The 23,590-nt window shown below is 59.0% G+C and overlaps 1 protein-coding gene across 1 annotated transcript; it reads right to left on the bottom strand.

Annotated features, from left to right (window-relative positions):
• Positions 1-3,113: 3,113 nt before the first annotated feature.
• Positions 3,114-14,274, bottom strand: LOC121345623 (proline and arginine rich end leucine rich repeat protein). Its single transcript, XM_041422714.1, has 3 exons — positions 14,169-14,274; positions 6,191-7,142; positions 3,114-5,039 (listed from the first exon to the last, which is right to left on the bottom strand). Exons 2-3 carry the CDS (start codon positions 7,125-7,127, stop codon positions 4,861-4,863), a joined length of 1,116 nt encoding a protein of 371 aa, XP_041278648.1. The 5' UTR covers positions 7,128-7,142; positions 14,169-14,274; the 3' UTR covers positions 3,114-4,860.
• Positions 14,275-23,590: the final 9,316 nt, after the last annotated feature.

Raw genomic sequence — 23,590 nt, 5'->3', positions numbered from 1 at the left:
CCCCAGCCCCCGCCAGGACGGCCCCGGCCCCGCTCAGCACGCAGCGGCCGCTAATCTTCATTAAGCCCCTCATTAGGCGGCTCGGTGGGCACCGTGACGGAGCCGATGTGGCAGCTGGGGGGGCTTAGCGCGGCCGGGGGGGCTGGTGGGGTGAGAAAGGGGGGCTGGCCCAGGGTTCCCTGGGAAGTGGGGTTCTCAGGGGTGAAGGGTCCCCAAGGACAGTGGGGTTCCCGAAGGGTGAAGGGGTCCCCGGGGGTGAAGGGGTCCCCGGGGGTGTAGGAGTTCTAAAGGACAATGGAGTCCCCATGAGGGTTGGATCCCCAGAGCTGAAGGACCCTAAAGAGCAGTGGGGTCTCTGAGAGTGAAGGGTCCCCAAGGGCAGTGGGGTCCCCCGAGGGGTGAAAGGTTCCCAGAGCAATGGGGTCTTTGGGGGTGAAGGGTCCCAGAGGGGTGAAAGGTTCCCAGGGGTGAAGGGTCCCCCAAGGGTGAAGGGTCCCCAGGGCAATGGGGTTTTTGGGGTCTTTGTTTTTCTCTCCTGGCCCTGTGAACGATGTCCCATCCTTGTCCCCACAAGCAGCAGCCTCCCCTTGTCCCCCTCAGCATTCCCTGCACGGATGGTGTCACCTGGAAGGTCCCTGTGCCCCTGTCACCATCCCAGAAGTCCCTCAGTGCCCAAAGGGTTGGTGCCAACCCTTCAGAGCGGGAGGTCCCTGCTCAGCACCCACAAACGGGATTGGGGGTCACCAGCTGCAAGGGGGAGTGACTGGAGCCAGGATTCCCCCAGATCCCAATCCCTGGGGGATCCAGCCCCTCCCCAGCACTGGGAACAGCAGCTGAGGAGCCCCCAGCCCTCTAACCCCACTAATGAGGGGGTCCCAGCCTTCACCAAGACCCCACAGAGCAGCTTCCCTAGCTGGCAGCCCCAATCCCAATCCCAGCCCAAATCCCAGCCCAAATCCCAGCCCCAACCCCAGCCCCAATCCCAACCCCAGTCTGTTTTAGGGACCAGCTTTGGGGTGCTCAGCTCCCCCAGCCTTCACTCTCTGCGGTGGTTTTGGGGTTTTTTGGGGAGGGGACTCCGCTGTGGGTGCAGGGGGGGCTCAGCACTGCTCCCCTCATTGGGGTACGGTGGGGGAACCCTCCCGCAGTGAGGGGAGATGGCTCCGATTTCCCCGGGCAGGGAAAACCCCCCTGGGAGTGGGGGATTCACACCGGGGTTACGAAACAGCGGGACTGCCTTTGATTTGAATCATCTTTCCCCCCGCCGCGTCCTCCCTCTCCCCTGGGGATGCGCGGGGGCAGCGGCGGCAGCAGCGGCTCTGGGGGCGCGCAGGAGGAGGAGCCGCTGCCGCCCACCCGCCCCGCCCGGGGGGAGCAGCCCGAGCCGAGCCCCTGCCGTGGGACAGGGGCTGCCAGAGGGGCTGCGACCCCGCCCATGGGGCCCCGAACCCCAGATTTTACAGGGAAGGATGCAGGATGCTGGGATGGGGAAGTGACCCCATGGATGTGGCTCTGAATCCCAGGATTTTACAGGGGAGGATTTGGGGTGCTGGGATCAGGCTGTGACCCCATGGATGTGGCTCTGAATCCCAGGATTTTACAGGGGAGGATTTGGGGTGCTGGGATCAGGCTGTGACCCCATGGATGTGGCTCTGAATCCCAGGTTTTACAGGGAAGGATTCGGGAAGAATTCAGGATGCTGGGAGGGGGATGTGACCCCATGGGTGTGGTCCCTGCATCCCAGATTTTACAGGGAAGGATTTGGGATGCTGGGATGGGGATGTGACCCCACAGATGTGTCTCTGAATCCTCAGATTTTACAGGGAAGGATTCAGGATTTTGGGATGGGGCTGTGGCCCCATGGATGTGGTCCCTGCATCCCAGATTTTACAGGGAAGGATTTGGGATGCTGGAATGGGGCTGTGCCCCCCATAGATATGAATGCAGGATTTTGGGATTCGGCTGTGACCCCATGGATGTGTCTCTGAATCCTGAGATTTTACAGGGAAGGATGCAGGATTTTGGGATGGGGCTGTTGCCCCATGGATGTGTCCCTGCATCCCAGGAAGAATTCAGGATGCTGGGAGGGGGATGTGACCCCATGGATGTGTCCTTGCATCCCAGATTTTACAGGGAAGGATTTGGGATGCTGGCATGGGGCTGTGACCCCACAGATGTGTCCCTGCACCCCAAGTTTCAGAGCCCCGTGACAGATCCCAGCTGCTGCCAGAGGTTTGAGAGCAGCCTTGGAGGTTTCCATGCTGCTCCCACCAGGAAATTCACCCCAGTGAGGTTTGTGGGGCTTCCCCCGGGGGCAGCTCATGGTTGTCACCCACCCCAGTGTTCGGTGTCACCTTCTGCTGGTGTGACAGCCCCAGGAGCTGCAGCCAAGATGGGCCTCTCCTAATTAGCAGGGATGCTCGTTAGGGAAGGGACGTGGGGCAGGAGCCTGGCCTGCAGGTGTGACACCGGCCTGGACACCAGGGCCGTGAGCCCAGCCCCTCAAACCCTGCTTTGGGGTCAAGGTTTGGGGTCCAATCCCATCCCACTCCATGGGCAGGGACACCTTCCACCAGCCCAGGCTGCTCCAACCCAGCCCTTGGAATCCAGGGATTCTCTGGGAATTCCATTCCTGCCCTTCCCAGCCAAGAATTCCTTCATAACCCCATAAAATTCCTGGGTTTGGGGTCCAATCCCATCCCACCCCACGGGCAGGGACACCCTCCACCAGCCCAGGCTGCTCCAACCCAGCCCTTGGAATCCAGGGATTCTCTGGGAATTCCATTCCTGCCCTTCCCAGCCAAGAATTCCTTCATAACCCCATAAAATTCCTGGGTTTGGGGTCCAATCCCATCCCACCTCACGGGCAGGGACACTTTCCACCCGCCCAGGCTGCTCCAATCCAGCCCTTGGAATCCAGGGGCAGCCAGGGATTCTCTGGGAATTCCATCCCAGCCAAAAATCCCTTCCCAAATTCAGCATCACTCCAGCCAAAACCCCAAGCCCACCAAACCCCAAAAACATCGGGAGGGTGATCCCCAGGCAAGGGAATGTTGCTGCTGGATGAAGCAGCACCCGAGGAAGGCGAGGATGGATCAGGGAGAGGCTCGGGGTCCCTTGTGAATGATTTTATTTCCACTGCTGCAGGGAGTGGGAGTGAAAACCCCATCAAGTTGCCGGGTCGGGAGGAACACGTGGCTTTAGGAATATCTGTACATTCTACCAGTCTATATACACATCAGATATAAATATATATAAATCCAGGGGGCTCCGTCCGGGTTTAGGGCTGAAACCTGTCCCACCCAACTGCAGGGAGAGCTGCAAAGCAGATTTTAGCGTCAGGGAAAAGCCTCCTTAATGAGCGGGAGGTTTTAATTAATGGGAAAAGGGGAGCATCCCTGTGCCAGCTGCAGGGAGAAGGACACGGTGCCCGTCCGTGGCCGTCCTGGGAAGGGTCAGTTCTGCTGGCTGGACACAAAGGAGCTTTCTTTGGTTTATTTAATGCTCATTGCAGTTGGATTTTGATTTTTTTTTTTTCTCCTCTCTAATGCTCGGCCTTTAAATCCAAATCCTGAGACTCAGGAAGAAAAGAAGAGAATAATCCCCCCTAAACCCGGACACCCTATAAATGCAGGTACAGCTATGGGAGGGGGAAGCGATACATGTGGGGATGGGGAAGAGCAGGGATAAAAATAGCCCTTCCAAAGGATGATTCTTCCCTTTTCTTCTCCCTTCCTTTTATTTCTAATAAAAAAAAAAGGCAAAACCCAGCCATGTATGATTGGCTGCAGAGAGAAACTGAGCCGTGGACGTGGCCCTGAATCCTCAGATCTCAGAGGGAAGGGTGCAGGATTTTGGGATGGGGCCCTGGCCCCACAGATGTGTCCCTGCATCCCAGATTTTACAGGGAAAGGTGCAGGATTTTGGGATGGGGCTGTGACCCCACAGATGTGTCCCTGCATCCCAGATTTTACAGGGAAAGGTGCAGGATTTTGGGATGGGGCTGTGACCCCATGGGTGTGGCCCTTGATCCCAGATTTTAGAGGGAAGGATTCAGGATGCTGGCATGGGGCTGTGACCCCATGGGTGTGGCCCTGCATTCCAGATTTTACAGGAAATGATGCAGGATTTTGGGATGGGGCTGTGAGCCCCATGGATGTGGCCCTTGATCCCAGATTTTACAGGGAAGGATTCAGGATTTTGGGTGGGGCTGTGGCCCCACGGGTCGGTGCTGGGATGGGGAATTTGAAGCCGGGCGGGGTCTGCTCCTGCCCAGGGGTGTGGGAAGGTGTGGCCTCCCAGGGGCAGGACACCCTCCCTGCTCCATCCCCGCGGATCCGCAGCTCCAGGAGGGATTTAGATCCTCCTCCTCCAGACAAACCTGGAGCCAAAGGGTGACAGGAGTGTCCCCACCCTTGGGATGGCCCGATTGTCGCTCCTCCCTCCACTTCCACTGATCCCACCACCCTCACCTCCAGCCCAGCCCATTCCAGCTCCAAACCCCCCCGGGAATGGTTCCCCAGGAGCAGAGACACGCCCGAGCCCAGCGGTTCCATCCGGACCGACCCCAACCCCCCTGAACCCCGCGGGGCCCCAAGGGAGAGACGGAGCCGGCTCCGGGCTGGGCCTGGGGGACAAGGACAGGGCGCTGTGACCGGCGGTGGCAGCTGGGACACGGCGCTGTCCTGCAGAGAGCGGTCCCCAAGGAGCCACGGGTGTCCCTGCAGGGCAGGAAAACGGGGGAACGGACGGGGAGAGGGATGGAGGCGGGGGGAGAGGGAGGAGAGAGGGTCCCACGTGTCAAACCCGCCGGGGGTGAAACGTCCGAGCAAAGCCGGGCCTGGGAGAGGCGGGGAAGGGCTAAAACACCACGGACTGCAGCAGGCGGAAACACAGCATCAGGTCCAGAGGGATGGGCGGCTTCAGGAGGTTCCCGTCCAGCCGCAGGTAGCGGAGCCGCGGGACGCTGTCCAGGTCGGAGGGAGAGAAATCCTGGATGGACACCAGCGAGGTGGGGCAGATCTGCGTGCCGTTGATCTCTGCGGGGACAGGAGACACAGCGGGGCGATGGTTAGGGAGAGGTGGGCTGGGAATGGGGGGAGGAGGAAGAGTGGGATGTGAGTTAGGGGAAAGGGGAATGTGGGCAGGAGGAAGAGTGGGATGCGGGTTAGGGAAAGGGGAATGTGGGCAGGAGGAAAAGCGGGATGTGGGTTAGGGAAAAGGGAATGTGGGCAGGAGGAAGAGCGGGATGTGGGTTAGGGAAAGGGAATGTGGGCAGGAGGAAGAGTGGGATGTGGGTTAGGGAAAGGGAATGTGGGCAGGAGGAAGAGCGGGATTCAGGTCAGGGAAAGGGGAATGTGGGCAGGAGGAAGAGCGGGATGCGGGTTAGGGAAAAGGGAATGTGGAAAGCAGGAGCAGTGGGATAGGGAAAAGGGAATGTGGAGAAGAGGAACGGGAATGTGGAAAGGAGGAACAGCAATGTGGAGAGGAGGAACAGAGGGATGAGGGTTAGGGGAAAAGGAATGTGGGCAGGAGGAAGAACAGGATGAGGGTTAGGGAAAAGGGAATGTGGGCAGGAGGAAAAGCAGGATGCAGGTTTGGGAGTGAGGACAGGGGGAACATTGGGATGAGGATTAGAGAAAAAGGGAATGTGGACAGGAGGAGCAGTGAAATGTGGGTTAGGGAAAAGGGAATGTGGAAAGTAGGAAGAACGGGATGTGGGTTAGGGAAAAGAGAATGGGGGCAGGAGGAGCAGTGGGTTAAGGAAAGGGGAATGTGGACAGGAGGAAGTACGGGATGAGGGTTAGGGAAAAGGGAATGTGGTCAGGGATTTTTTAACCCCTCCCTGTTACTGAAGCCCAAATTAGGGTTGTTTTGCCACCAAAAGGGACAATCCCAGGCTGTTCAAAGCCCCAGCAAGGGGGAAAATCTGGCTTTTGATCAGGAGTGAAGTAGGTCACGTTCCTCGGGAGCGCAGCGAGGGATGCAGTGGCATTCCAGAGAGAAAAGGGATCATCCCTCCCACCCCTGGAACCTGCCGAGCCGGCCCGAGCTTCCCAAAAATACATCCAGGAATCCCACTCCAGCCCTGTCACACCGGACACTGCCCTCAACCTTTCCCTGGCCTCTCCTGCTCCTCAGAAACACCTTTCCAAGGTTTTTTCTCCCCAAAAAACCCCGTGGGACTCACTTTCGATGGAGTTGTTGTTCAGGTAGAGGTGCTCCAGCTTGGAGCTGATGAAGGGCACGTTGGTGAGCTTGTTGTGGGCCAGGTGCAGCACCAGCAGGTTGGTGAGGTTGAAGGAGTTTTTGGGCAGCCCCTTATCCGAAATCTGGTTGTAGTTGAGCCGGATGAAAGCCAGGTTGGGGAACTCCTTGAAATAATCGCTGGGGATGTCCTCAATGTTGTTCCTGTCCAGGAAGAGCTGGTGGATGGCGCTGGGCACGCCGGGGGGCATCTTCCTCAGGATGTTGTGGGCCAGGTTGAGCTGCATGAGGTTCTTGAGCCCCTTGAAGGTGTTCTTGTTGAAGACGCCGTCGCTCAGCTTGTTGTGGTGCAGGTCCAGCAGCACCAGGTTCTCCAGCTTGTTGAAGACGCCGGCGGGGATCTTGGAGATCTGATTCCTGCTGAGCCGCAGCTGCTCCAGGTTGGGCGGCAGGAATGCGGGCACCTCCTTCAGCTGGTTCCTCTCCATGTAGAGGAAGATGAGGTTTTCCAGCTTCTCCAGCACCTTCCTGTCCACCTTGCGGATGCGGTTGTTGTCCAGGTTGACCCATTTGAGGCCGGTGGCGTTGCGGAAGGACTCCTCGGGCAGGTCGGCGATGAAGTTGTTCTGCAGGTACAGGTAGTGGATGCGCGGCGGGATCACCGGCACCGTGCGCAGGTTGCGGCTGTCGCAGTACAGCGCCGACGGGAAGTCCGGCGGGCAGTAGCATTCCCGCGGGCAGTCGGGGAAGACGGACGGCGGGCCCGGAGGGAGGGGAGGGGGCAGCTCCGTGGGCTCCACGGGCTCCTCGAAGGGCGCGGGCGGCCGGGTGGGTCTGCGGGGCGGTTTGCGCCGCTGGCCGCTCGCCGCCGGCGCCAGCGCCAGCGCCAGCGGGAGGAGGAACGCCAGGGCCGCCTTCATGGTCCGGGTGTTTTCCTGCAGGGACACCAGGACAGGGGTTGGGGAGGGGTTGGCTGGGGAATTGTCACCTCCCCACCGCTGGCACGCAGGGGTTTATCCATTCCCTGCCACCTGCGTTCCTGTCCCCTTCCCACTGGGAGTCGTCTTCCAGTGCAACCCCTCCCCAGAGCTGGAGTCGCTGAGGTCCCTGTCCCTGGCTCACTGTTGTTCATGGAATTCTTCTCCCTGCCTCACATTATCCATGGAATTCCTCTCATTCACTATTATCCATGGAATTCCTCTCATTCACCATTATCCATGGAATTCCTCTCATTCACTATTATCCATGGAATTCCTCTCTCATTCACCATTATCCATGAAATTCCTCTCTCATTCACCATTATCCATGGAATTCCTCTCTCATGCACCACTGTCCGTGGAATTCCTCTCCCTGCCTCACCGTTTTCCATGGGGTCTCTCTGTCTCACTGTTATCCATGGGATTCCTCTCATTCACCACTATCCATGGAATTCCTCTCTCATTCACCATTATCCATGGAATTTCTCTCTCATTCACCACTGTCCATGGAATTCCTCTCCCTGCCTCACCGTTTTCCATGGGGTCTCTCTGTCTCACTGTTATCCATGGGATTCCTCTCATTCACCACTATCCATGGAATTCCTCTCCCTGCCTCACCATTTTCCATGGGATCTCTCTGTCTCACTGTTATCCAAGGGATCCCTCTCATTCACCACTATCCATGGAATTCCTTTCCCTGCCCCACCATTATCCATGGAATTCTTCTCTCATTCACCATTATTCATGGAATTCCTCTCCTTGGCCCATCATTATCCATAAGATTCTTCTCCCTGCCCCACCATTATCCATGGAATTCCTCTCTCATTCACCACTATCCATGGAATTCCTTTCCCCACAATTATCCATGGAATTCCTCTCTCATTCACCACTATCCATGGAATTCCTCTCTCATTCACCACTATCCATAGAATTCCTCTCTTATTCACCACTATCCATGGAATTCCTCTCTCATTCACCACTATCCATGGAATTCCTCTCCCTGCCTCACCGTTATCCATGGGGAATGTTGTTGTTGTTTGTTTTTGTTGTTGTTTGTTTTTTTTTTTAAATTTGGGTTTTAATTTCATTTTTCCACCCCGCAGTGCCTGGGCCTTGCCCAGAGGCCGCTTCCATCCTCTCTTCCCGAAGATTGGATCAGCCCTTCAGACTCCTGGATGGGTTTGGCTTCATTTGGCACTCGGGACAGCAAATCGGTGATTCCACAGGAAATTGGCTCTGGAAAAGTGCCGGGAATCCGGCAGAGGTGAACGGGGCAGGAGAGGTGGATGGCTCTGGGTGAGGAGCAGCCCCTCTGCCAGGCCCTGGGATGAAAAGGGCATTCCCAAAGTGGGAACACCACAGGGTTTGGATCCACAGCTCCCTGTGCTGCCCAGGGAACCCATCCAGCCCCGCTGATGATTTGGGAAGAGTCACAGCGGGAGACTGGGAGGGATCAGGTGAGATCCGTGTGCCCCAAGCCAGGAAATTTCTCCTGGACATCATCCCTGGCCACCTCTCCCTCTTCTCTGGGTCCTGCTCACCCTGAACCATCCCTGCTGCTGCCTGGAATGGCAGCTCCTTGCTCATCCTTGCCACATTTCCTGGGAATTCCCAGCTGCTGCCCCGGAGGGTGGATGGATCCAGCAGAGGATCCCGTGCAGGTGGGGTTTGGGTGTTCCCACAGCTGGAGCAGGCTGGGATCAGGGAATGGACCCCTGGATTCCTGGGAATGGACGCTGGGGGCTCACCAGGCTTCTCCCAGCTGGATTCATCACCCAGCAGGATCAGAGGCAGAGGGAGGGTGGGAAGGAGCAGGGAGATGGAGGAGAGGGAGGAAAATGAGGGAAACCAAAGGAGGAAGGGAAATGGAAGGGAGAGTGCTGCTGAGATGGGAGAAGCCTTTGGAGGTGCTGGAGCTGCTGGTGCCAATTTTGGGAGGATTTCTGGCACTTCCAGCTCTCCCATCCAGCACAGCAGAGTGGGACTCGATGCCCATCCTCCCTTTCCAGCCCATTGCCAGCTCTCCTCACACCTGGAACCCCCAATTTCCATCACCCCTGGAGGGGGAAAAGCCCCCACCCAACCCGGGACCCCCTGGGCCACCCTCTTCCAGGGCCACCTCTGCCACCCCAACTCCCTTTGCAGCCATCCCACGCTTCCTGGGGCTCCAAGGAGTTGACTTTCTCCAGGAAAAGATCCCGTTTTGGCCCCTCCTGCAGGCCCAGCCTGTTCCTCCCGGCTCCCATCTGGCTCTGGTTAACCCCGCACGCCTCCCGGGCCGGCTGCTTTCCATCAGGGCTCTGGCATCTCGCTGGGGGAAGGGAGGAGCAGGGAAGGAGCCAGCAGAGCCCAGAGCTGCCGGATCCTGAGCCCGGCACAGCTGCAGCTGGTCCTGCTTGGGGATGGATGTGATCCTGTCCCCACATTCTGGGATCAGTGTCTGGAAAATGGGAAAATCCCTGACAGGGCTCTGCTGTTTGTGCAGTGCCCTTCCCATTCCGTCAGCATCCTGCTCCTTCCCTGGCCGCAGCGCATGGATCTCACTCCCAAAGCTTTCCATGGCATCCCAGAGCTTTCCATGGGGCTTTTCCCCTGCTCCAGAACCTGGATTTTAATCCCCAAAAACTCCCGAGGGAGCAGCAGGGGGTGAGGTCTGAGCTTGGCCCGGTGCAGAGGGGAGGGAGCAGCTGGGAGGTGACATTCCAGCTGGGAGGTGACATTCCAGCTGGGAGGTGATCTTCCATCCAGGACACAACATTCCAGCCAGGACACGCTGATCCAGGTGTTGGATCCACTCAGGCCACCCAGCAATGTCCCAGCAGGGGGGGACAGGGCAGTGCTGTCACCCCTCTGAGCCTGCCCCGTCCCCTCCCCACGAGGGTTTGACATCCCAGAGGTTTGGGGACCCGGCACAGAGAGGGAACAGCCACCCGAGCCAGGAATCCCGGCTGGAGAGTGACAACATCCCCTGGAATTCTGTCGGCACAGAGGGGCAGCGCCCCTTTTATCCACCCCCCGTCCCCGCGGGGACTGTCCCAGCCCCGTGGCACTGCCACCACCCTTCCCCAGTGCCGGTCCCCAGCCTGCCTGGGGAAAGCAGGAGCCACTTCCAAGCAAACTGCAGGAAAGCAGTGACATTCCCAAAAACCCAGGGATGTGAGGAGCCCGAGGCCACCACAACATCACAATTGCTGGAAGAGTCCGAGCCAGCTCTCCCAGGATCTGGAAAAGCTGGAAGTCTGTTCTCCATCCAGTTGGATTTACTGGCGTGAATGCCAGGAGCAGAATTCCCAAATGCCACCCCCTGATCCCAGCAGAGCCCCAGCACAGCCCCTGCCCTGCCAGCCTCCCCAATTCCAGCTGCCCACAAGGAATCCGTGCCACTGGAACAAAGTTAAGTCATGGAGCAACGCAGGAATTCAGGAAACCGACGGCCTGGCGTGGAAAAAAGGCTCAATTCATGGATAAAACCAGTGCTGACACCTCCCGAGCCGCTGAGCTCGGCCTGGCTGCAAGGCCAAGGCACCCGACAGATCCCGGGGTTTTTCCCAGAAGGAGGCAGCTGCTTCCTCGGTTACAATGGACAAACAAAAAAAAAAAAAAAAAAAAAAAAAAAATTAAAAAAATCGCTGCAACAGCTGGAAATTCCAGCCCCGAATGCCACTGGGGTTTGCTTTGCGCATAGTTTCTCTTCCCTGCATCCCAGTAACCCCCAGCTCCCAGCAGCGCTGGCTGCCAGCCCCGGGACGGGCGCCAAGGGCAGGGAGAAGCCGCCACCCCGGGGCGAGGGAGCCGTGCGAAGGTCACCGCGGGGATTTGTCACCGGCAGAGCCCCCGCGTTGTCGCTCGGGTGCCTCCTGCAGCGGTGAGGGGAGAGGGAGCAGCTGGATGCGGGTATGTGTCCAAGATCCCGCTCCCGCAGAGGGATAAAGGGAATTTTAACTCTTCTGAAAAAGAAAAGCTGCTTGGCTGGAGTAGGGCCCCTTTCCAGCTCGTTGTTAGCTCCTCGCACACATTCCCGCAATTCCCATCATCCCTGGTGGGGGAAAAGCCCCTTTCCAGCCTGGGAACGGGAATGTCGGAGCAGAACAAGGAGAGCAAGATAAAAATAACCACAAGGATCGGGCAAAGCTCCTTCCTTGGCACGGCTCGTGTCTCTGCGAGAGCCCGACCCAACACGGAGCTCGTCATCCAGCGCCTCTGGAGCGCTGGGAATCGTGGAAAAGGGGGAGGGCAGCCAGGCTGTCACCCGGCCGTCGCCGGGGTCCCTTGGGAAGCGCAGCCCTGATGCAAAAACCCCGCGGTTCTCGCCCTTTCCCAGCCCTTTCCCAGCGGAGCCGGGACTGGGTCCTGCCGCATTCCCGCTGGGATGGCGCTGTGTCCATGCAGGGATCGGTGACACCCGCCGGCGCTCAGCCAGGACACGGCGACAACAGCGCGGGGCTCCTGTGTGCCAGGAGGGTGCCCGGAGTCGCAGGGATCGTCCCATGCTCCCGGGTCCCCCCAGTCCTCGGGATCCTTCCCAAAAGCTCGTCACGTCCTCTGCTCCCACAGTCCCCGGGATCCTTCCCAAAGGCTCATCCCTTCCTCTGCTCCCTGATCCCCACAATCCCTGGGATCCTTCCCAAAAGCTCATCCATTCCTCTGCTGCCTGATCCCCACAATCCCCGGGATCCTTCCCAAGGGCCCATCCCATCCTCTGCTCCCTGATTCCCAGAGTCCCCGGGATCGTTCCCAAAGGCCCATCCCATCCTCTGCTCCCTGATTCCCAGAGTCCCCGGGATCGTTCCCAAAGGCCCATCCCATCCTCTGCTCCCTGATTCCCAGAGTCCCCGGGATCGTTCCCAAAGGCCCATCCCATCCTCTGCTCCCTGATTCCCAGAGTCCCCGGGATCGTTCCCAAAGGCCCATCCCATCCTCTGCTCCCTGATTCCCAGAGTCCCCGGGATCGTTCCCAAAGGCTCATCCCTTCCTCTGCTGCCTGATCCCCAGAGTCCCGGGGATCCTTCCCAAAGGCCCATCCCATCCTCTGCTCCCTGATTCCCAGAGTCCCCGGGATCGTTCCCAAAGGCTCATCCCTTCCTCTGCTCCTTCCCCCCGTGGGAGCGCGGCCCTGGCCGGGAGCACCTTCCCGCTGCTCTCTCGGTCTCAGCAATTCCTCCCTCCCTGCGTGTCCCGACCCTTCCCAGCGCCGCTCCCGGCTCGGATCCCGCTGCCACACGCAGTGGGAATGGCTGGGCAGGGACAAAAGCGGCTCCTGGCTGCCAAAGCGCCGCCGGCCCGGACCCCACACACGCCCCGCTCGCCCCCCCAGCAGCCGCCTCGCCCCGCTCCGCTTCTCCCTCGGGCTGGGAAGCGGCTCCGACGCCTCATTCCCTCCTCCTCCTCTTCCAAGGGCAGGGGAAACCTCCCACGGCTGCGCTTTGATCTCTTCCCGGGCTGGAAGCGCTGATCCCGCATTCCCCGGGGAGCAGGGACACAATTCCCGCACTCTGGCTGTCCCAGGAAAGGGCGCTGCTCTGCCCGGGACACGGCGCGGGGATGCCCCGGGAGCCACAGGAGGCAGGGCCGGGATCGCGGGATCCCAGAATCCCAGGATCCCAAGGATCACAGGATCCTAGGATTCCAGGATTGTGGGATCCCAGGATCCCAAGGATTTCAGGATCCCAGAACCCCAGGATTACAGGATTCAAGAATCCCATGATCCCATGATCACATTCCATGATCCCAGGATTGCAGGATCCCAGAATCCCATGATCCCAGGACTGCAGGACCGCAGAATCCCAGGATCCCAAGGATTGCAAGATTCCAGGATCTCATGATCACAGGATCCCAGAATCCCATGATCCCATGATTACATGATCGCAGAATCTCAGGATCCCATGACTGCAGGATCCCAGAATCCCATGATCACAGGATCCCAGAATCCCATGATCCCAAGGATTGCAGGATCCCAGAATCCCATGATTGCAAGATCCCATGATCCCAGGGAGGCTCCCAAGCCCTCACGTACAGGGGGATGAATTCCCATGTTTTGCTTTGCAGCTGCTTTCCCCCAAACCTCTCCCCCCAGGATTTCGGCGAACATCATTTCCCGCTTGTTCCTGCTGGCGGAGCGGGGACAAAGAGCCGGCTCCAAGCGGGACCCCCGCGGGGAGGGGGCTGCACCGCCCCGCCCACCTGGAGCTGAGCTGGCTCCGGGCAGGAAAAGTGGGATTACATGCCCAGGGAATGCTCGGTGCGATCCAGGCAGGAAAGAAAGGCTTTACCACCTACATTTTGGGCAGAGGAGCAGCTCCTTGGGAGCTGCCCTGGAGCTGTCGGGTTGCTCGCTCCCACCCCGTTCCGCTCCCGTCCGAAATTCCCTGTTCCCACTCCGGCACGGGGAGATGGGAGCAGCCCCCCAGAGCCCCCCCAGCCCCTGCCCCAGGCAGGACAAGGTGCCCCGATGTCCCCGGAAGCTCCTGGTGGCATTTTTGGGAGTCCTGGGGTCCCTCCTCCCCTCAGCCTCTCCCTTTCCTCGCTTGTTTTTCCTCCTTCCCAAGGCAGGGATTGTCCTGGGCATGGCCCCCCCGGCTCCCCCAGTTCCGGCCCCCGGAGCCCCCAGTTTGTCTGCAGAGCCAAAAGTGCTGGGGTTTGGGCTGTGGGGGACACACAAAGGGCACTTCATGTCCCCCAAAAAGCGCCTGGCAGTGGCCGCAGCGCTGTCACACCCCCCCACCCCCCGGGCTTCCCTGTGATCCCACGGCCCCCAAATCCCCCCCGCCTCCACCCCAGAAACTCCTGGAAGAGGAGCAGAGAAAGAACAAAGACTCCAGAGCGCTGCGGGACAGAGGAACCAAGAGGAGAGGGGGGAAAGAGGAAGAGCAGATGTTTTTGGGGATGGAAGGGAGGCCGGAGAGGGCAGGAGCATCGCGGCGTCCTGGCTGGGAGCTCAGGCAAGGTGAGAAGAGCCTGGGGGGGAAACACCTGCCCAGAGCTTACCTGTGTGCACCTCTCCCTCCTCCTGCCTCCTATTAATCCCCAGACAAGTTTCTCTCTGGCTTCTCTCTCCCTCCTCCTCCTCCTCCTCCTCCTCCTCCTCCACCACCACCACCTTTAGAAGATGAGTGGGATGTTGTGTCCTATACGAAAGACAAGGATAAAATTGCACAGACTTGTTTTCTGAATTCCAAGACAAAAACTGCAATGTGTTGTTATCTGCTTGATAACAAATAATCACCCTTTCATTCCTTTTGAAATAAGACATTATTAATAGCCCTCCCATACATAGGATGACATGAGACAAAGTTGTTCCACTAATTTCAGAGCTATTTAAAGTATGAAATATTTTATAGGAGATAATGACTTATGTTCTCCTCCTCCTCCTCCCCCACCACCTCCTCCTCCTCCTCCTCCTCCTCCTCCTCCTCTCCGCTCCGCCACGAGCGAGCCCGGCGGGGCGCGGGGGTTTTGTGGCTGGGAGCGGTGGGACGCGGGGGGCGGAGGGCTGGGAGGGAGGGCTGGGAGCACTGGGAGGGCTGGGAGCACTGGGAGGGCTGCGAGCGAGGCACGGTGACAACAATCACGTCTTTCTCTGGCAGCCGAGCGCGGCGGGCTCGGCGCACACGCTGCTCTGGCGCTCGGCAACAATTCCTCCTCCTCCTCCTCCTCCTCTTCCTCCTGCTGCTGCTGCGGAGGCAGCTCCTTGTTTCAAAACAAAGCTAATTAATCACGGAATAAGCCCTGCCCTCGCCGCCGGCTCCGCTTTCCCAGGAGCGGGCTGGAGTTTTGCAGCGGGTGGGTGTCCCCTGCCGCCACCCGCACATCCCGGCTGTCCCCACATCCCCATTTCCCGGCCCCTCAGGGCACAGCAACCTGGAAAATGGGGTGCAGGGGTTGCTTTGCTGCCAGGGATGAGCTTTGATTTAAATCCTGGTGGCACTTCGTGGAAGACGGGCTGGGGGTGGCACAGTGGTGGCACCAGTGAGTGTCCCCGCCCAGGGGACACTGGGTTTTCCTGGCTGGAACACAGCAGTGCACAGAGGGGACAGGGCCAGGAGGGCTCGGGGGGGACATTCCTGCTCCAGAAGGGACATTTCTGTCCACGAGGGGCTCAGAGGAATCCGGGACCTGTTGAGTGTTCAGAGCTCTGAGGGGCCCTGGGGGGGCATAGGAGCACCCCAGTCCTGGGAATCCCCCTCCCACAACCATCCCTGTCCCGGAATCCCCGGGATTTGGGATCCAGGGGGACACAGCAGCCCCCCAGCCCAAGGAATTGCCATCCCCCATCCATCCCTGTCCCAGAGCCCTCAGGATTTGGGATCCTGGGGGGCACAGCAGACCCAGGAATCGCCCTTCCGCATCCGTCCCGATCCTGGAATCCCCGGGATTTGGGATCCAGGGGGGCACAGCAGCCCCCCAGCCCTGGGAATTGCTATCCCACATCCATCCCTATCCCAGAATCGCTGGGATTTGTGGTCTGGGGGTCTCCTCCCTCCTTCCCCACCATCCCCCTCTCTCCATCTGCAGCAGGACCGTGAAACCCGAGCTGCTCTGGCTCCTCGAAATCCCAATCCCGACCGTGCCAGGGGCTGGCAGCCACCCAGGAGGGGCTGCTCCTGCACTTCCACGCCGGGCTGGCAGCGGCTGGCAGCCGAAACCGGAGCTTTTCCCAAAATTCCCCCTCTCTGCACTTCCCATTTTGCCTCAAACGTATTTATTCCCAACACAGGGCTTTTCTTTTTACCCCCAAACCGGGGCATTGCTCCTTGCTGAGGAGCAGGATGATCCCAAGCCTGAAATCCAGCAGGTAGATGGAGTGGGAGCCAGGAAAAGGCATCGAGAGGACCCACGGAGGAATTAAACAAAAAGTCGGGATGGAGGCTCGAGTTTGCCAGCTGGAAAAGGACCAGGATCAATAGGGAAAGGAGATGTTGTTTGGAAGGAGATGCTGCAGGAATTTGATGCTAATTCCTTTCAAAACCGGTCCAAAAATCCCCAAATCCACGGGGACGTGCTCCATGGATTTTTATTTATTTTTTCCCTCCTAACTCATAGCTGGGCATGGAAAGGGAGAAATTGAGGCACCAGACGGGGCAGTTCCTGGCACTGAAGCGATGCCAGGCATGGAAAGGTGTCACATCCCAGACCTTCTCCATGCTCTGCCCGACCTCTGGAGCCGCCCCCGCCCCGGGAGAGCTCCAAATTTGGGAGGCAGCGACCCCTCCCAGCGGCTCTGCTGGTGCCGCGAGCGCTGCTCTCAGCCAGGGGACTTTGTTTGTTGAATTTCCTCCCTGCAGGAATTCTTTCCCCGCCGCGGCCAAGTCTCGGATCCACCTTCAAAGGCGCCCTTTGACATTTTTCAGACCTCGGACGTGGCTCTGGGCATCGTTTTTTCCACGTCTGGAGCAAAACCCAGCCCTGCTCTTGCAGGGAAAGCAGGGCTGTGTGTCCCCAACCTTGGGGACATCGCAGTTCTGGTGGCCCTGATGAGGATTTTCAGCCAGCCTGGTGGTTGATCCCCTTTTCCTGGTTTGGAGCCAAACCCCTCTTGGGTCTGGCAGAGGTGGGAGAGGGAATGTCCAAAGCTTGGGAATGCTGGGGGATAGGGCCAGGACAGAGGGAATGGCCGAGGGGACCAAGGACAGCACGAGGGACTGAGGTGGGAATGGGGACATGGAGGAATTTGTGTCCTGGTGGATCCCAGTGTGTCCCACCAGGAATGGGGAGGTTGGAGCACTGGTCAGTCTGGCCATGTTCTGGTCACTGTGACCATCCCCTGGTCACTTCAGCCATTCCATGGTCACTCTGGCCATTCCATGGTCACTCTGCCCATGTTCTGGTCACTCTGGCCATTCCATGGTCACTCTGGCCACGTTCTGGTCACTCTGGACATTCCATGGTCACTCTGGCCATGTTCTGGTCACTCTGGACATTCTGTGGTCACTCTGGATATTCCATGGTCACTCTGGCCATTCCATGGTCACTCTGGACATTCCATGGTCACTCTGGCCATCCCAAGCTTAGAGTTGAAGGGCAGGATGGGAGCAGGGAATTCCCATCATGAGCTGTGACTCCACCATTCCAGCTGGGAAACAGGGAGACCCTTCATCCTCTCCATCTCCATCCCCTCCATCCATTTCCATCCTCTCCATCTCCATCTTCTCCACCCACCCCAAACCCCTCATGGACCACGGTGCCAGTGGCTCCTGTCAGGTGTGGCAGCCCCTTCTCCAGGAACTGATTTTCATGGATTTCCTGCATGGATAAATTACTGGGAATATTCCATGGTCACTCTGGCCATTCCATGGTCACTCGGGAACACCACAGAACACCAGGAATTGCCAATCCCAGCCCTGGGGACACCAGGAATTGCCAATCCCAGTCCTGGGGACACCACAGGACACCAGGAATTGCCAACCCCAGCCTTGGGAACACCACAGAACACCAGGAATTGCCAATCCCAGCCCTGGGGACACCACAGGACACCAGGAGCTGTGGATCCCAGTCCTGGAAGTGTCAGGAGCTCTCAATCCCAGCCCCAGGAGATTCAGGAAAGGGAATTTTCCAGAGCAAAGGGCTGTCCCCAAACCAGGCTCACCTTGCCCACATCCCAGCTTGGATTTCTCAGGAATATTGGGTTCAAAATGTTGATTTGGCCCCAGGGCAATGATTCCTGGTGTTATCCCTGTCCCAAGCCGAGCCTCCACTCAGTGCCACAAACCCAGGGGATTTCTGGATCTTCCTGAAGGCCGGATCTTCAAAATTCCCTTTGGAGAGCTAAACAAATTGAATTCAGAAAGGGAAAGAGGGGGGAGAAAACAGGAAGAAAAGCTGGAAAATGACAAATTTGGGGAGTTTGGCAGCAAAAACCCGCAAGCCCACGGGAAGGGAAGGCAGGGCAGGGATGAGGGGGGGTGCAGGGATCCCCGAAAAAGGATGTCTGGCAGTTCGGGGTGGCTCCATTCCCGCAGGATGCGGTGGGAAGGGGCCGTGCCGCCCTTGCCGGGGCTCTGCCGGGCGTTCCGGGTGGTGCCAGGCTGGAAAATCGCGGTCAGCTTCCCCCGAGCCCCGGCGGGAGCGGCTCCTGCCCAGCCCTGCGGCCCCTCCGCCCCGCGGGGAGCTCCGGCAGCCCCCGCACGCCGCAGCCGCATCCAGAGGGCCGGGACGGCGTCACCGGGAGCTCGGGAGAAGCTCTTGGCTCCGGGAAAAGCTCTGGAGTTGGGAATGAGCGAAGGGGAAAAGAATTCCGGGGTGGAACTGCGCGGATCGCGCCCGACGCGGCGGCGAGGGGGCCGCGGGGAGCTCCCCCCGCTCCGGGCAGGGGGAACAGATCCCTGCCAGCCTTCCCTGCCCCTAATCCTGCCGGGAATGGCCTGGGGAAGGGGCTGGAGCGAAGCTGGCCCGGGCACAAACGCTCCGAGATTGCGCTGGGGTTTGGGAATTCATCCCGGGCTCGGCGGCGCTTTGGTTATCCCAGCGCAGGGATCCGCCCATCCCTTCTTCCCTGGCCTCTCCATGCATCCCTGAGCATCCCTGAGCCTGGAGCAGGATTTCTGAGCCCGGAGAAGGACCCCTGAGCCTGGAACCCTCCCGACTTCCCCCGGCCCATCCCGGCTCCGGAGTTAGTCCTGGCTCCAGGGTTAGTCCTGGCTCCAGGGTTAATCCCGCTCCCGGCTGACTCAGAGCCGGCCCAGGCGGAGCTGAGTAATCTCCTCTCTCCCCGCAGAGGTCACCGCGCTCCTCCCGCTGCTCCCGCCGCTCATTCCCACTCTCCCTGCGCAGCCCGGACCCTCCTCTCCCCCCTCTTCTCAACACCCTCGGTATCAATTACTTGAATTATTTTAATTAGTGCCGTTAATTACCGCAGCTCTGGCTGCCCGTCCAGCTCCACCCGAGGGAGCCAAGGCCGGCGCTGGAGCCTCCTCAATCCTGGCTCCTGCCCTCCCCAGGGCATCCATCACTCCCTGCTCGCAGCTCGAGCCCCGACTGCAGCATTCCTAGAGGAAAACACCTGGATTTATTCCCCCAAAGCCAGGGAATCGCCGAGCTCCGTGCCTGTCTCTGATTCCGAGCCCTCGGCACGCAGGCAGGCGCCAGGCTGTCCCCACAGGTGACAAACAGGGACCAGGGCAATTAATCACGGCAAAATTAGCGTTTAAAGCACTTCGGCACCCGAGGAATCAGCATTCCCAGGCTGTGCTCTCAGGTTTTATTCCCAGGTTTTTATTCCCAGGTTCCTAAGAGGCACCGTCGCAGCCACAACGACTTCGTTGCCTTTAATCAAATCCCTTCATTAGGTTGTTTAATTAGCAAGGGAGCTCTGGGAGCGCTCCCAGAAGGAATTTATGGCAGAACCATTAAGGCCCAATTAATCCAACTTTAATCTTCTGGAGCCCACTTAAACCTTCCCCATTTCCCCCCTCTAAACCTTCCCTGCTGTCCCTGGTGACCCTCGGCCACCCCACAGCAGGGGACACTTCCCTGGAAGTGCCCAGAGGGGTGAGGGTGGTCCAGGTACCCCCTCGGAGCATCCCAGCTCTCCCATTCCAGGGAATTCCCACATCCGACCCTGCAGGGAGTGGGGAGGGAAGTGCTGAGTCCCGCCGGGGTTTGTGGGGCACAGGAAAAGGGTCAGGAGAGGAGGGGAAAAGCTCCTCACCCCAAAAACCCCAAACTAATCGGGGTTTGCCCAGCGGGGAGCAGATTCCACCTTCCAGCTGTTGAATTCCATGATTTTTCACCCATATTTCCCACCCCTTTGCACCCGAGGACAGCGACAACAACCCAGGAGCTGACCCACTGACCCATCCTCCACCCCCGAGGTGCCTCCCTGGCCCCGGGGCTGGGCTGGGAGGGCCGAGGGAATGTTTTTATCCCGGGAATTGCAATCCCAGCTGGCACCCGTGAGACTGGGAGGCTGCGGCCAGAGATCAGGGTCAGCTCGGGGGGCTCCTGCCAGAGCTGGGTTTGGGCAGATGTCAGCCCAAAACAGAGCCACAGGAGCTGCCAAAATCCCTGGGAAAGCTGGGATTAGAGCTGACGGAGCCCCTTCCCAAAAAAGGGCACCTCTCACAGCTCTGTGGCTGTTCCAGGGTTCCTTCCAGATGGAATTGCTTCTCATTTTTCCCAACTTCTGGACCTTTGCACTTCCTGTGGATTTTTCTAACCCCGCTGTCCTCTCTGGAATTTGCAGATCCTCCCAGCCCGCCATCCTTGGAGGGTTTTGTGTTATTTCCTCCCCGTTCCCCAAGGCCAGTAAACAGCTGGTCCTGCAGGCCACCTCCAGACCTGCACTTTCCATCTTCCCGGGATTTCACAGCCCTGAAAATCCTCGGGTGGAGATTTCCACAGCAAATCCCAGCCCACGGACCCCCAGCTTGGCTTAAAACCCTTCAGGCAAAACTCAAATCTCACCTGGAGCCACTCCCTGCAGTCCCAGTTGTCCCCAAATCCCAAAAATGCTCCAACCCGGGGTGAAGACCTTCCCTGGGTCATCACCACTCCCCCCAGGCTTGGAATTTGGCTGGAATTTCTGGTTGAAAGTGGAAATTTCCATCCCAAAGGAGCTGAGTTGGAGCAGCTCAGGGTGTTTGGTCTCTCCCATCGTTTTTCCCCAAGTATTGCTCATCCCACCCCTGGGAATTCCAGGGTCAGGGGTTTGAGATGTCTTTCCTTGGATGTCCCCAACCTCAGCCATGCCCCTTTTCCCAGCTCCCTGCAAGCCCCATCCCTTGGGAATTTGCTCTGGTGGCCCTCAGGCTCCAAGGAAACCTTGGCAAGGTGTCAAAGCCACCTGCACCTGCCTCATCCCACGTTTCCCCTTTCTTTTTCGTTTCCCAAGGGAAACACCCGGTTCGGGGGATGAACATCCACTTCCTGAGGATAAACACCCAGTTCGGGGGACGAAAACCCAGTTCTAGGGATGAACTCCTGGTTCTGGGGATAAACACCCTATTCTAGGGGTGAACAACCAGTTTTGGGGGTAAACACCTGGTTCTAGGGATGAAATCCTGGTTCTGGGGAGAAAAACCTGTCTCTGGGGATGAACAACCGGTTCTGGTTATGAACACCCTGTTCAGGGGATTAAACACCCTGTTCTAGGGATGAACTCCTGGTTTTGGGGATCAACACCCGGTTCTGGGGATGAACACCCCGTTCTGGTGATGAACACCCAATTCTGGGGATGAACACCCACTTCCCAGGACAACGACAGGGCCCGGCTTCCATCCAGGCTGTCCCGGAGCTGCTGCTGCCCCGACACCTCCTCCTCCCTCCCTCCCTCCCTCCCTCCCTCCCTGTGCCCGTGACGCTCCAGCGAGAGCAATCTGGAGAGCTCCCAGAGCCGCGGCTCGGCTGTTCCCAAATGTCAGGTGGAGGTGGAGGCGCAGGAAGTGTTTTCATCCCAGAGGCATCCGCAGCGCCGCTTCCAGATGCTCCGGGAGCTGCTCCCGCGGCCTCCCAGCACCGATCCCTCCTGCCTGGGGATGCTCCCGAGCCTTTCCCGCAGCCCCCAGGGTGGTGGAAGGGATGGAGCAGCTGGAAAAGCATCGCTGGTTCCTGTTCCTTAAAAATCCACCCAAGCTGGCCCGGAACAAGGAAGGTTCTGGAAGGGAAGGGGAGGCACCAGGAGCCTGGATGGATGGAATTGGAATTCCATCTCCCTCTGGAAGGGGATCCAGCATCCCCCAGAGGGGCTGGCGGAGGGAAGGACGGGGGCAGAAGGCAGCAGGTGCCCCCTGGGTGTGTTCCAGCCCTGGGGCTTTGCCGGGGCTGGAGGAATCCATGCCCTGCACCAGCCGTGTTTTTCTGGGAGGAAATGAGACAGCGCTGCTTTAATAGGAAATCAAAACACAGGGAAGGAACACAGAGCGGGACACGGGCCTGGAAAAAAGCGGAGCCGTCCAGCGGTGTCTCGCCAGCAGCCCCGGCACCGCCAGGGCCCGGCGCTGCACGGCCACGCTGCCCTGATCCCACAGGACATCCCAAAGGTCTCCACAGGGATTCACCCCCTCCCTGCACCCCTGCTCCCCTCTGCCCCTGTGGGGAACACGGGGTGCTTGGATGGATGGATGGACGGATGGATGGAATCCATGGATGGAATCCGTGGATGGATGTATGGATGGAATCAATGGATGGATGGATGTGTGACCACCTCAGCAGATCCAGCTCCAATGAAAATCAATGATGCTTGCCACCCAACTGCCCTGACATTTCCAAGAAGAAACAATTCCATTCCTGCCTGGAGCTCTTGGAAACTCCCCAGGATTCCGTGGTTTCCTGCAGGATTGGGAATGAACATGGATACAGCCCAGCAGGGAAAGCTGGACATGTCTGAGCCCTCCTGGGGCAGGGATCAAACTCCTCCTGGAGCTGTGGAAGCCAAAGCCGGAGTGAGAGACGCAACCAAGGGAGGTTTCCATGGTCCAGCCCTGTCCTGGGAGCTGCACCCCAGGCTCCAGCCACGCAGGAGGGGCTGGGAGCTGGAATCTCAGCCTGGAATTCCCTAAAATCCTGGGCTGTGCCGTGCCTTTGTTATCCCTGTGCCCATCCCCGAATTCCTGCCTCCACCCGGGAGCTCCAAGAGCTCAGAGAGTGGAGAAAGCCTTTGAAAGTTCTCCTCAGAGGCGACCTGCTGGGATTTCTGGAGCTGCGGAGCTTCTGAGCAGCCTCGCTCGGAAGTGTTTAATTGGGAGGGCTGGGAAGGAGCGAGGAGGGAGCCCGGGGAAGGGGGGAAAGGCTGGATAAGAGCTGGAAGCGCAGGGGTTTGGGCTTCTGGGTTGTCCCAGTGATGCTCCAGCACTGCCAATCCCCCGGGATCATGTTTGGGAAAAGCTGGGAGATGGAGGGCGGGAGGAGAAACCTGGAAGGAGATTCCAAATCATTCCCGCGGCCGTTTTCCCGACAAAAAGCCCCTTCAGCCGCGGCCAAGGGCAACATTCGCGCCTCTGGAGCTGCAGGAAAGGCGGAGATTTTCCAGCGCATTCCCTGCCCCGCTCGGGGTGGGGAGAGGCAGCGCCTGGAGCGGCTCCGGAGGTTGCTGAGACCGGGAAAGCTTTCCCTGGATCAGCGGGATCAGCCCCGGAGCCACCCCACATCCCTTCCTAAGGATCTCCGAGGTGTTTTCCAAGAGAAATCATCCTGGGATTCTTTCTCCCTGCTGGGGGGCAGCCCCAAAATCCCACGGGACATCCCTGCTGGGGGAGTGGGGACATGGCTGGGGGTCCCCATCCTGGTGTCCCCACAAGGAGAGCGTGGAAGCTGCTCCCCAAATCCTGGAATTGGGGTGTCCAGGGGGTCCCCTCGCACCCATGGGTGCTGAGCCCGGCTGGGGGGACAGGGGGGCCCCCCATGCACGGGCCACGTCACTGCGCAGCTGCTTCCTGGCCCCGGGGGGTGTGTAATGAGTACCAGACCTCGTTAGG

The sequence above is a fragment of the Onychostruthus taczanowskii genome, unplaced genomic scaffold (genome assembly GCF_017590055.1).
Source record: "Onychostruthus taczanowskii isolate IOZ18803 unplaced genomic scaffold, ASM1759005v1 scaffold74, whole genome shotgun sequence".
Classification (NCBI taxonomy): Eukaryota; Metazoa; Chordata; class Aves; order Passeriformes; family Passeridae; genus Onychostruthus; species Onychostruthus taczanowskii.
This window is presented reverse-complemented; position numbering and strand designations above follow the sequence as displayed.

Coding starts and splice junctions, on each gene's coding strand:
- LOC121345623 (XM_041422714.1), bottom strand. CDS start 7,127: ATGAAGGCGGCCCTGGCGTTCCTCCTCCCGCTGGCGCTGGCGCTGGCG. Junction 5,040..6,190: donor GAACAACAACTCCATCGAAA/GTGAGTCCCACG, acceptor CTGTCCCCGCAG/AGATCAACGGCACGCAGATC.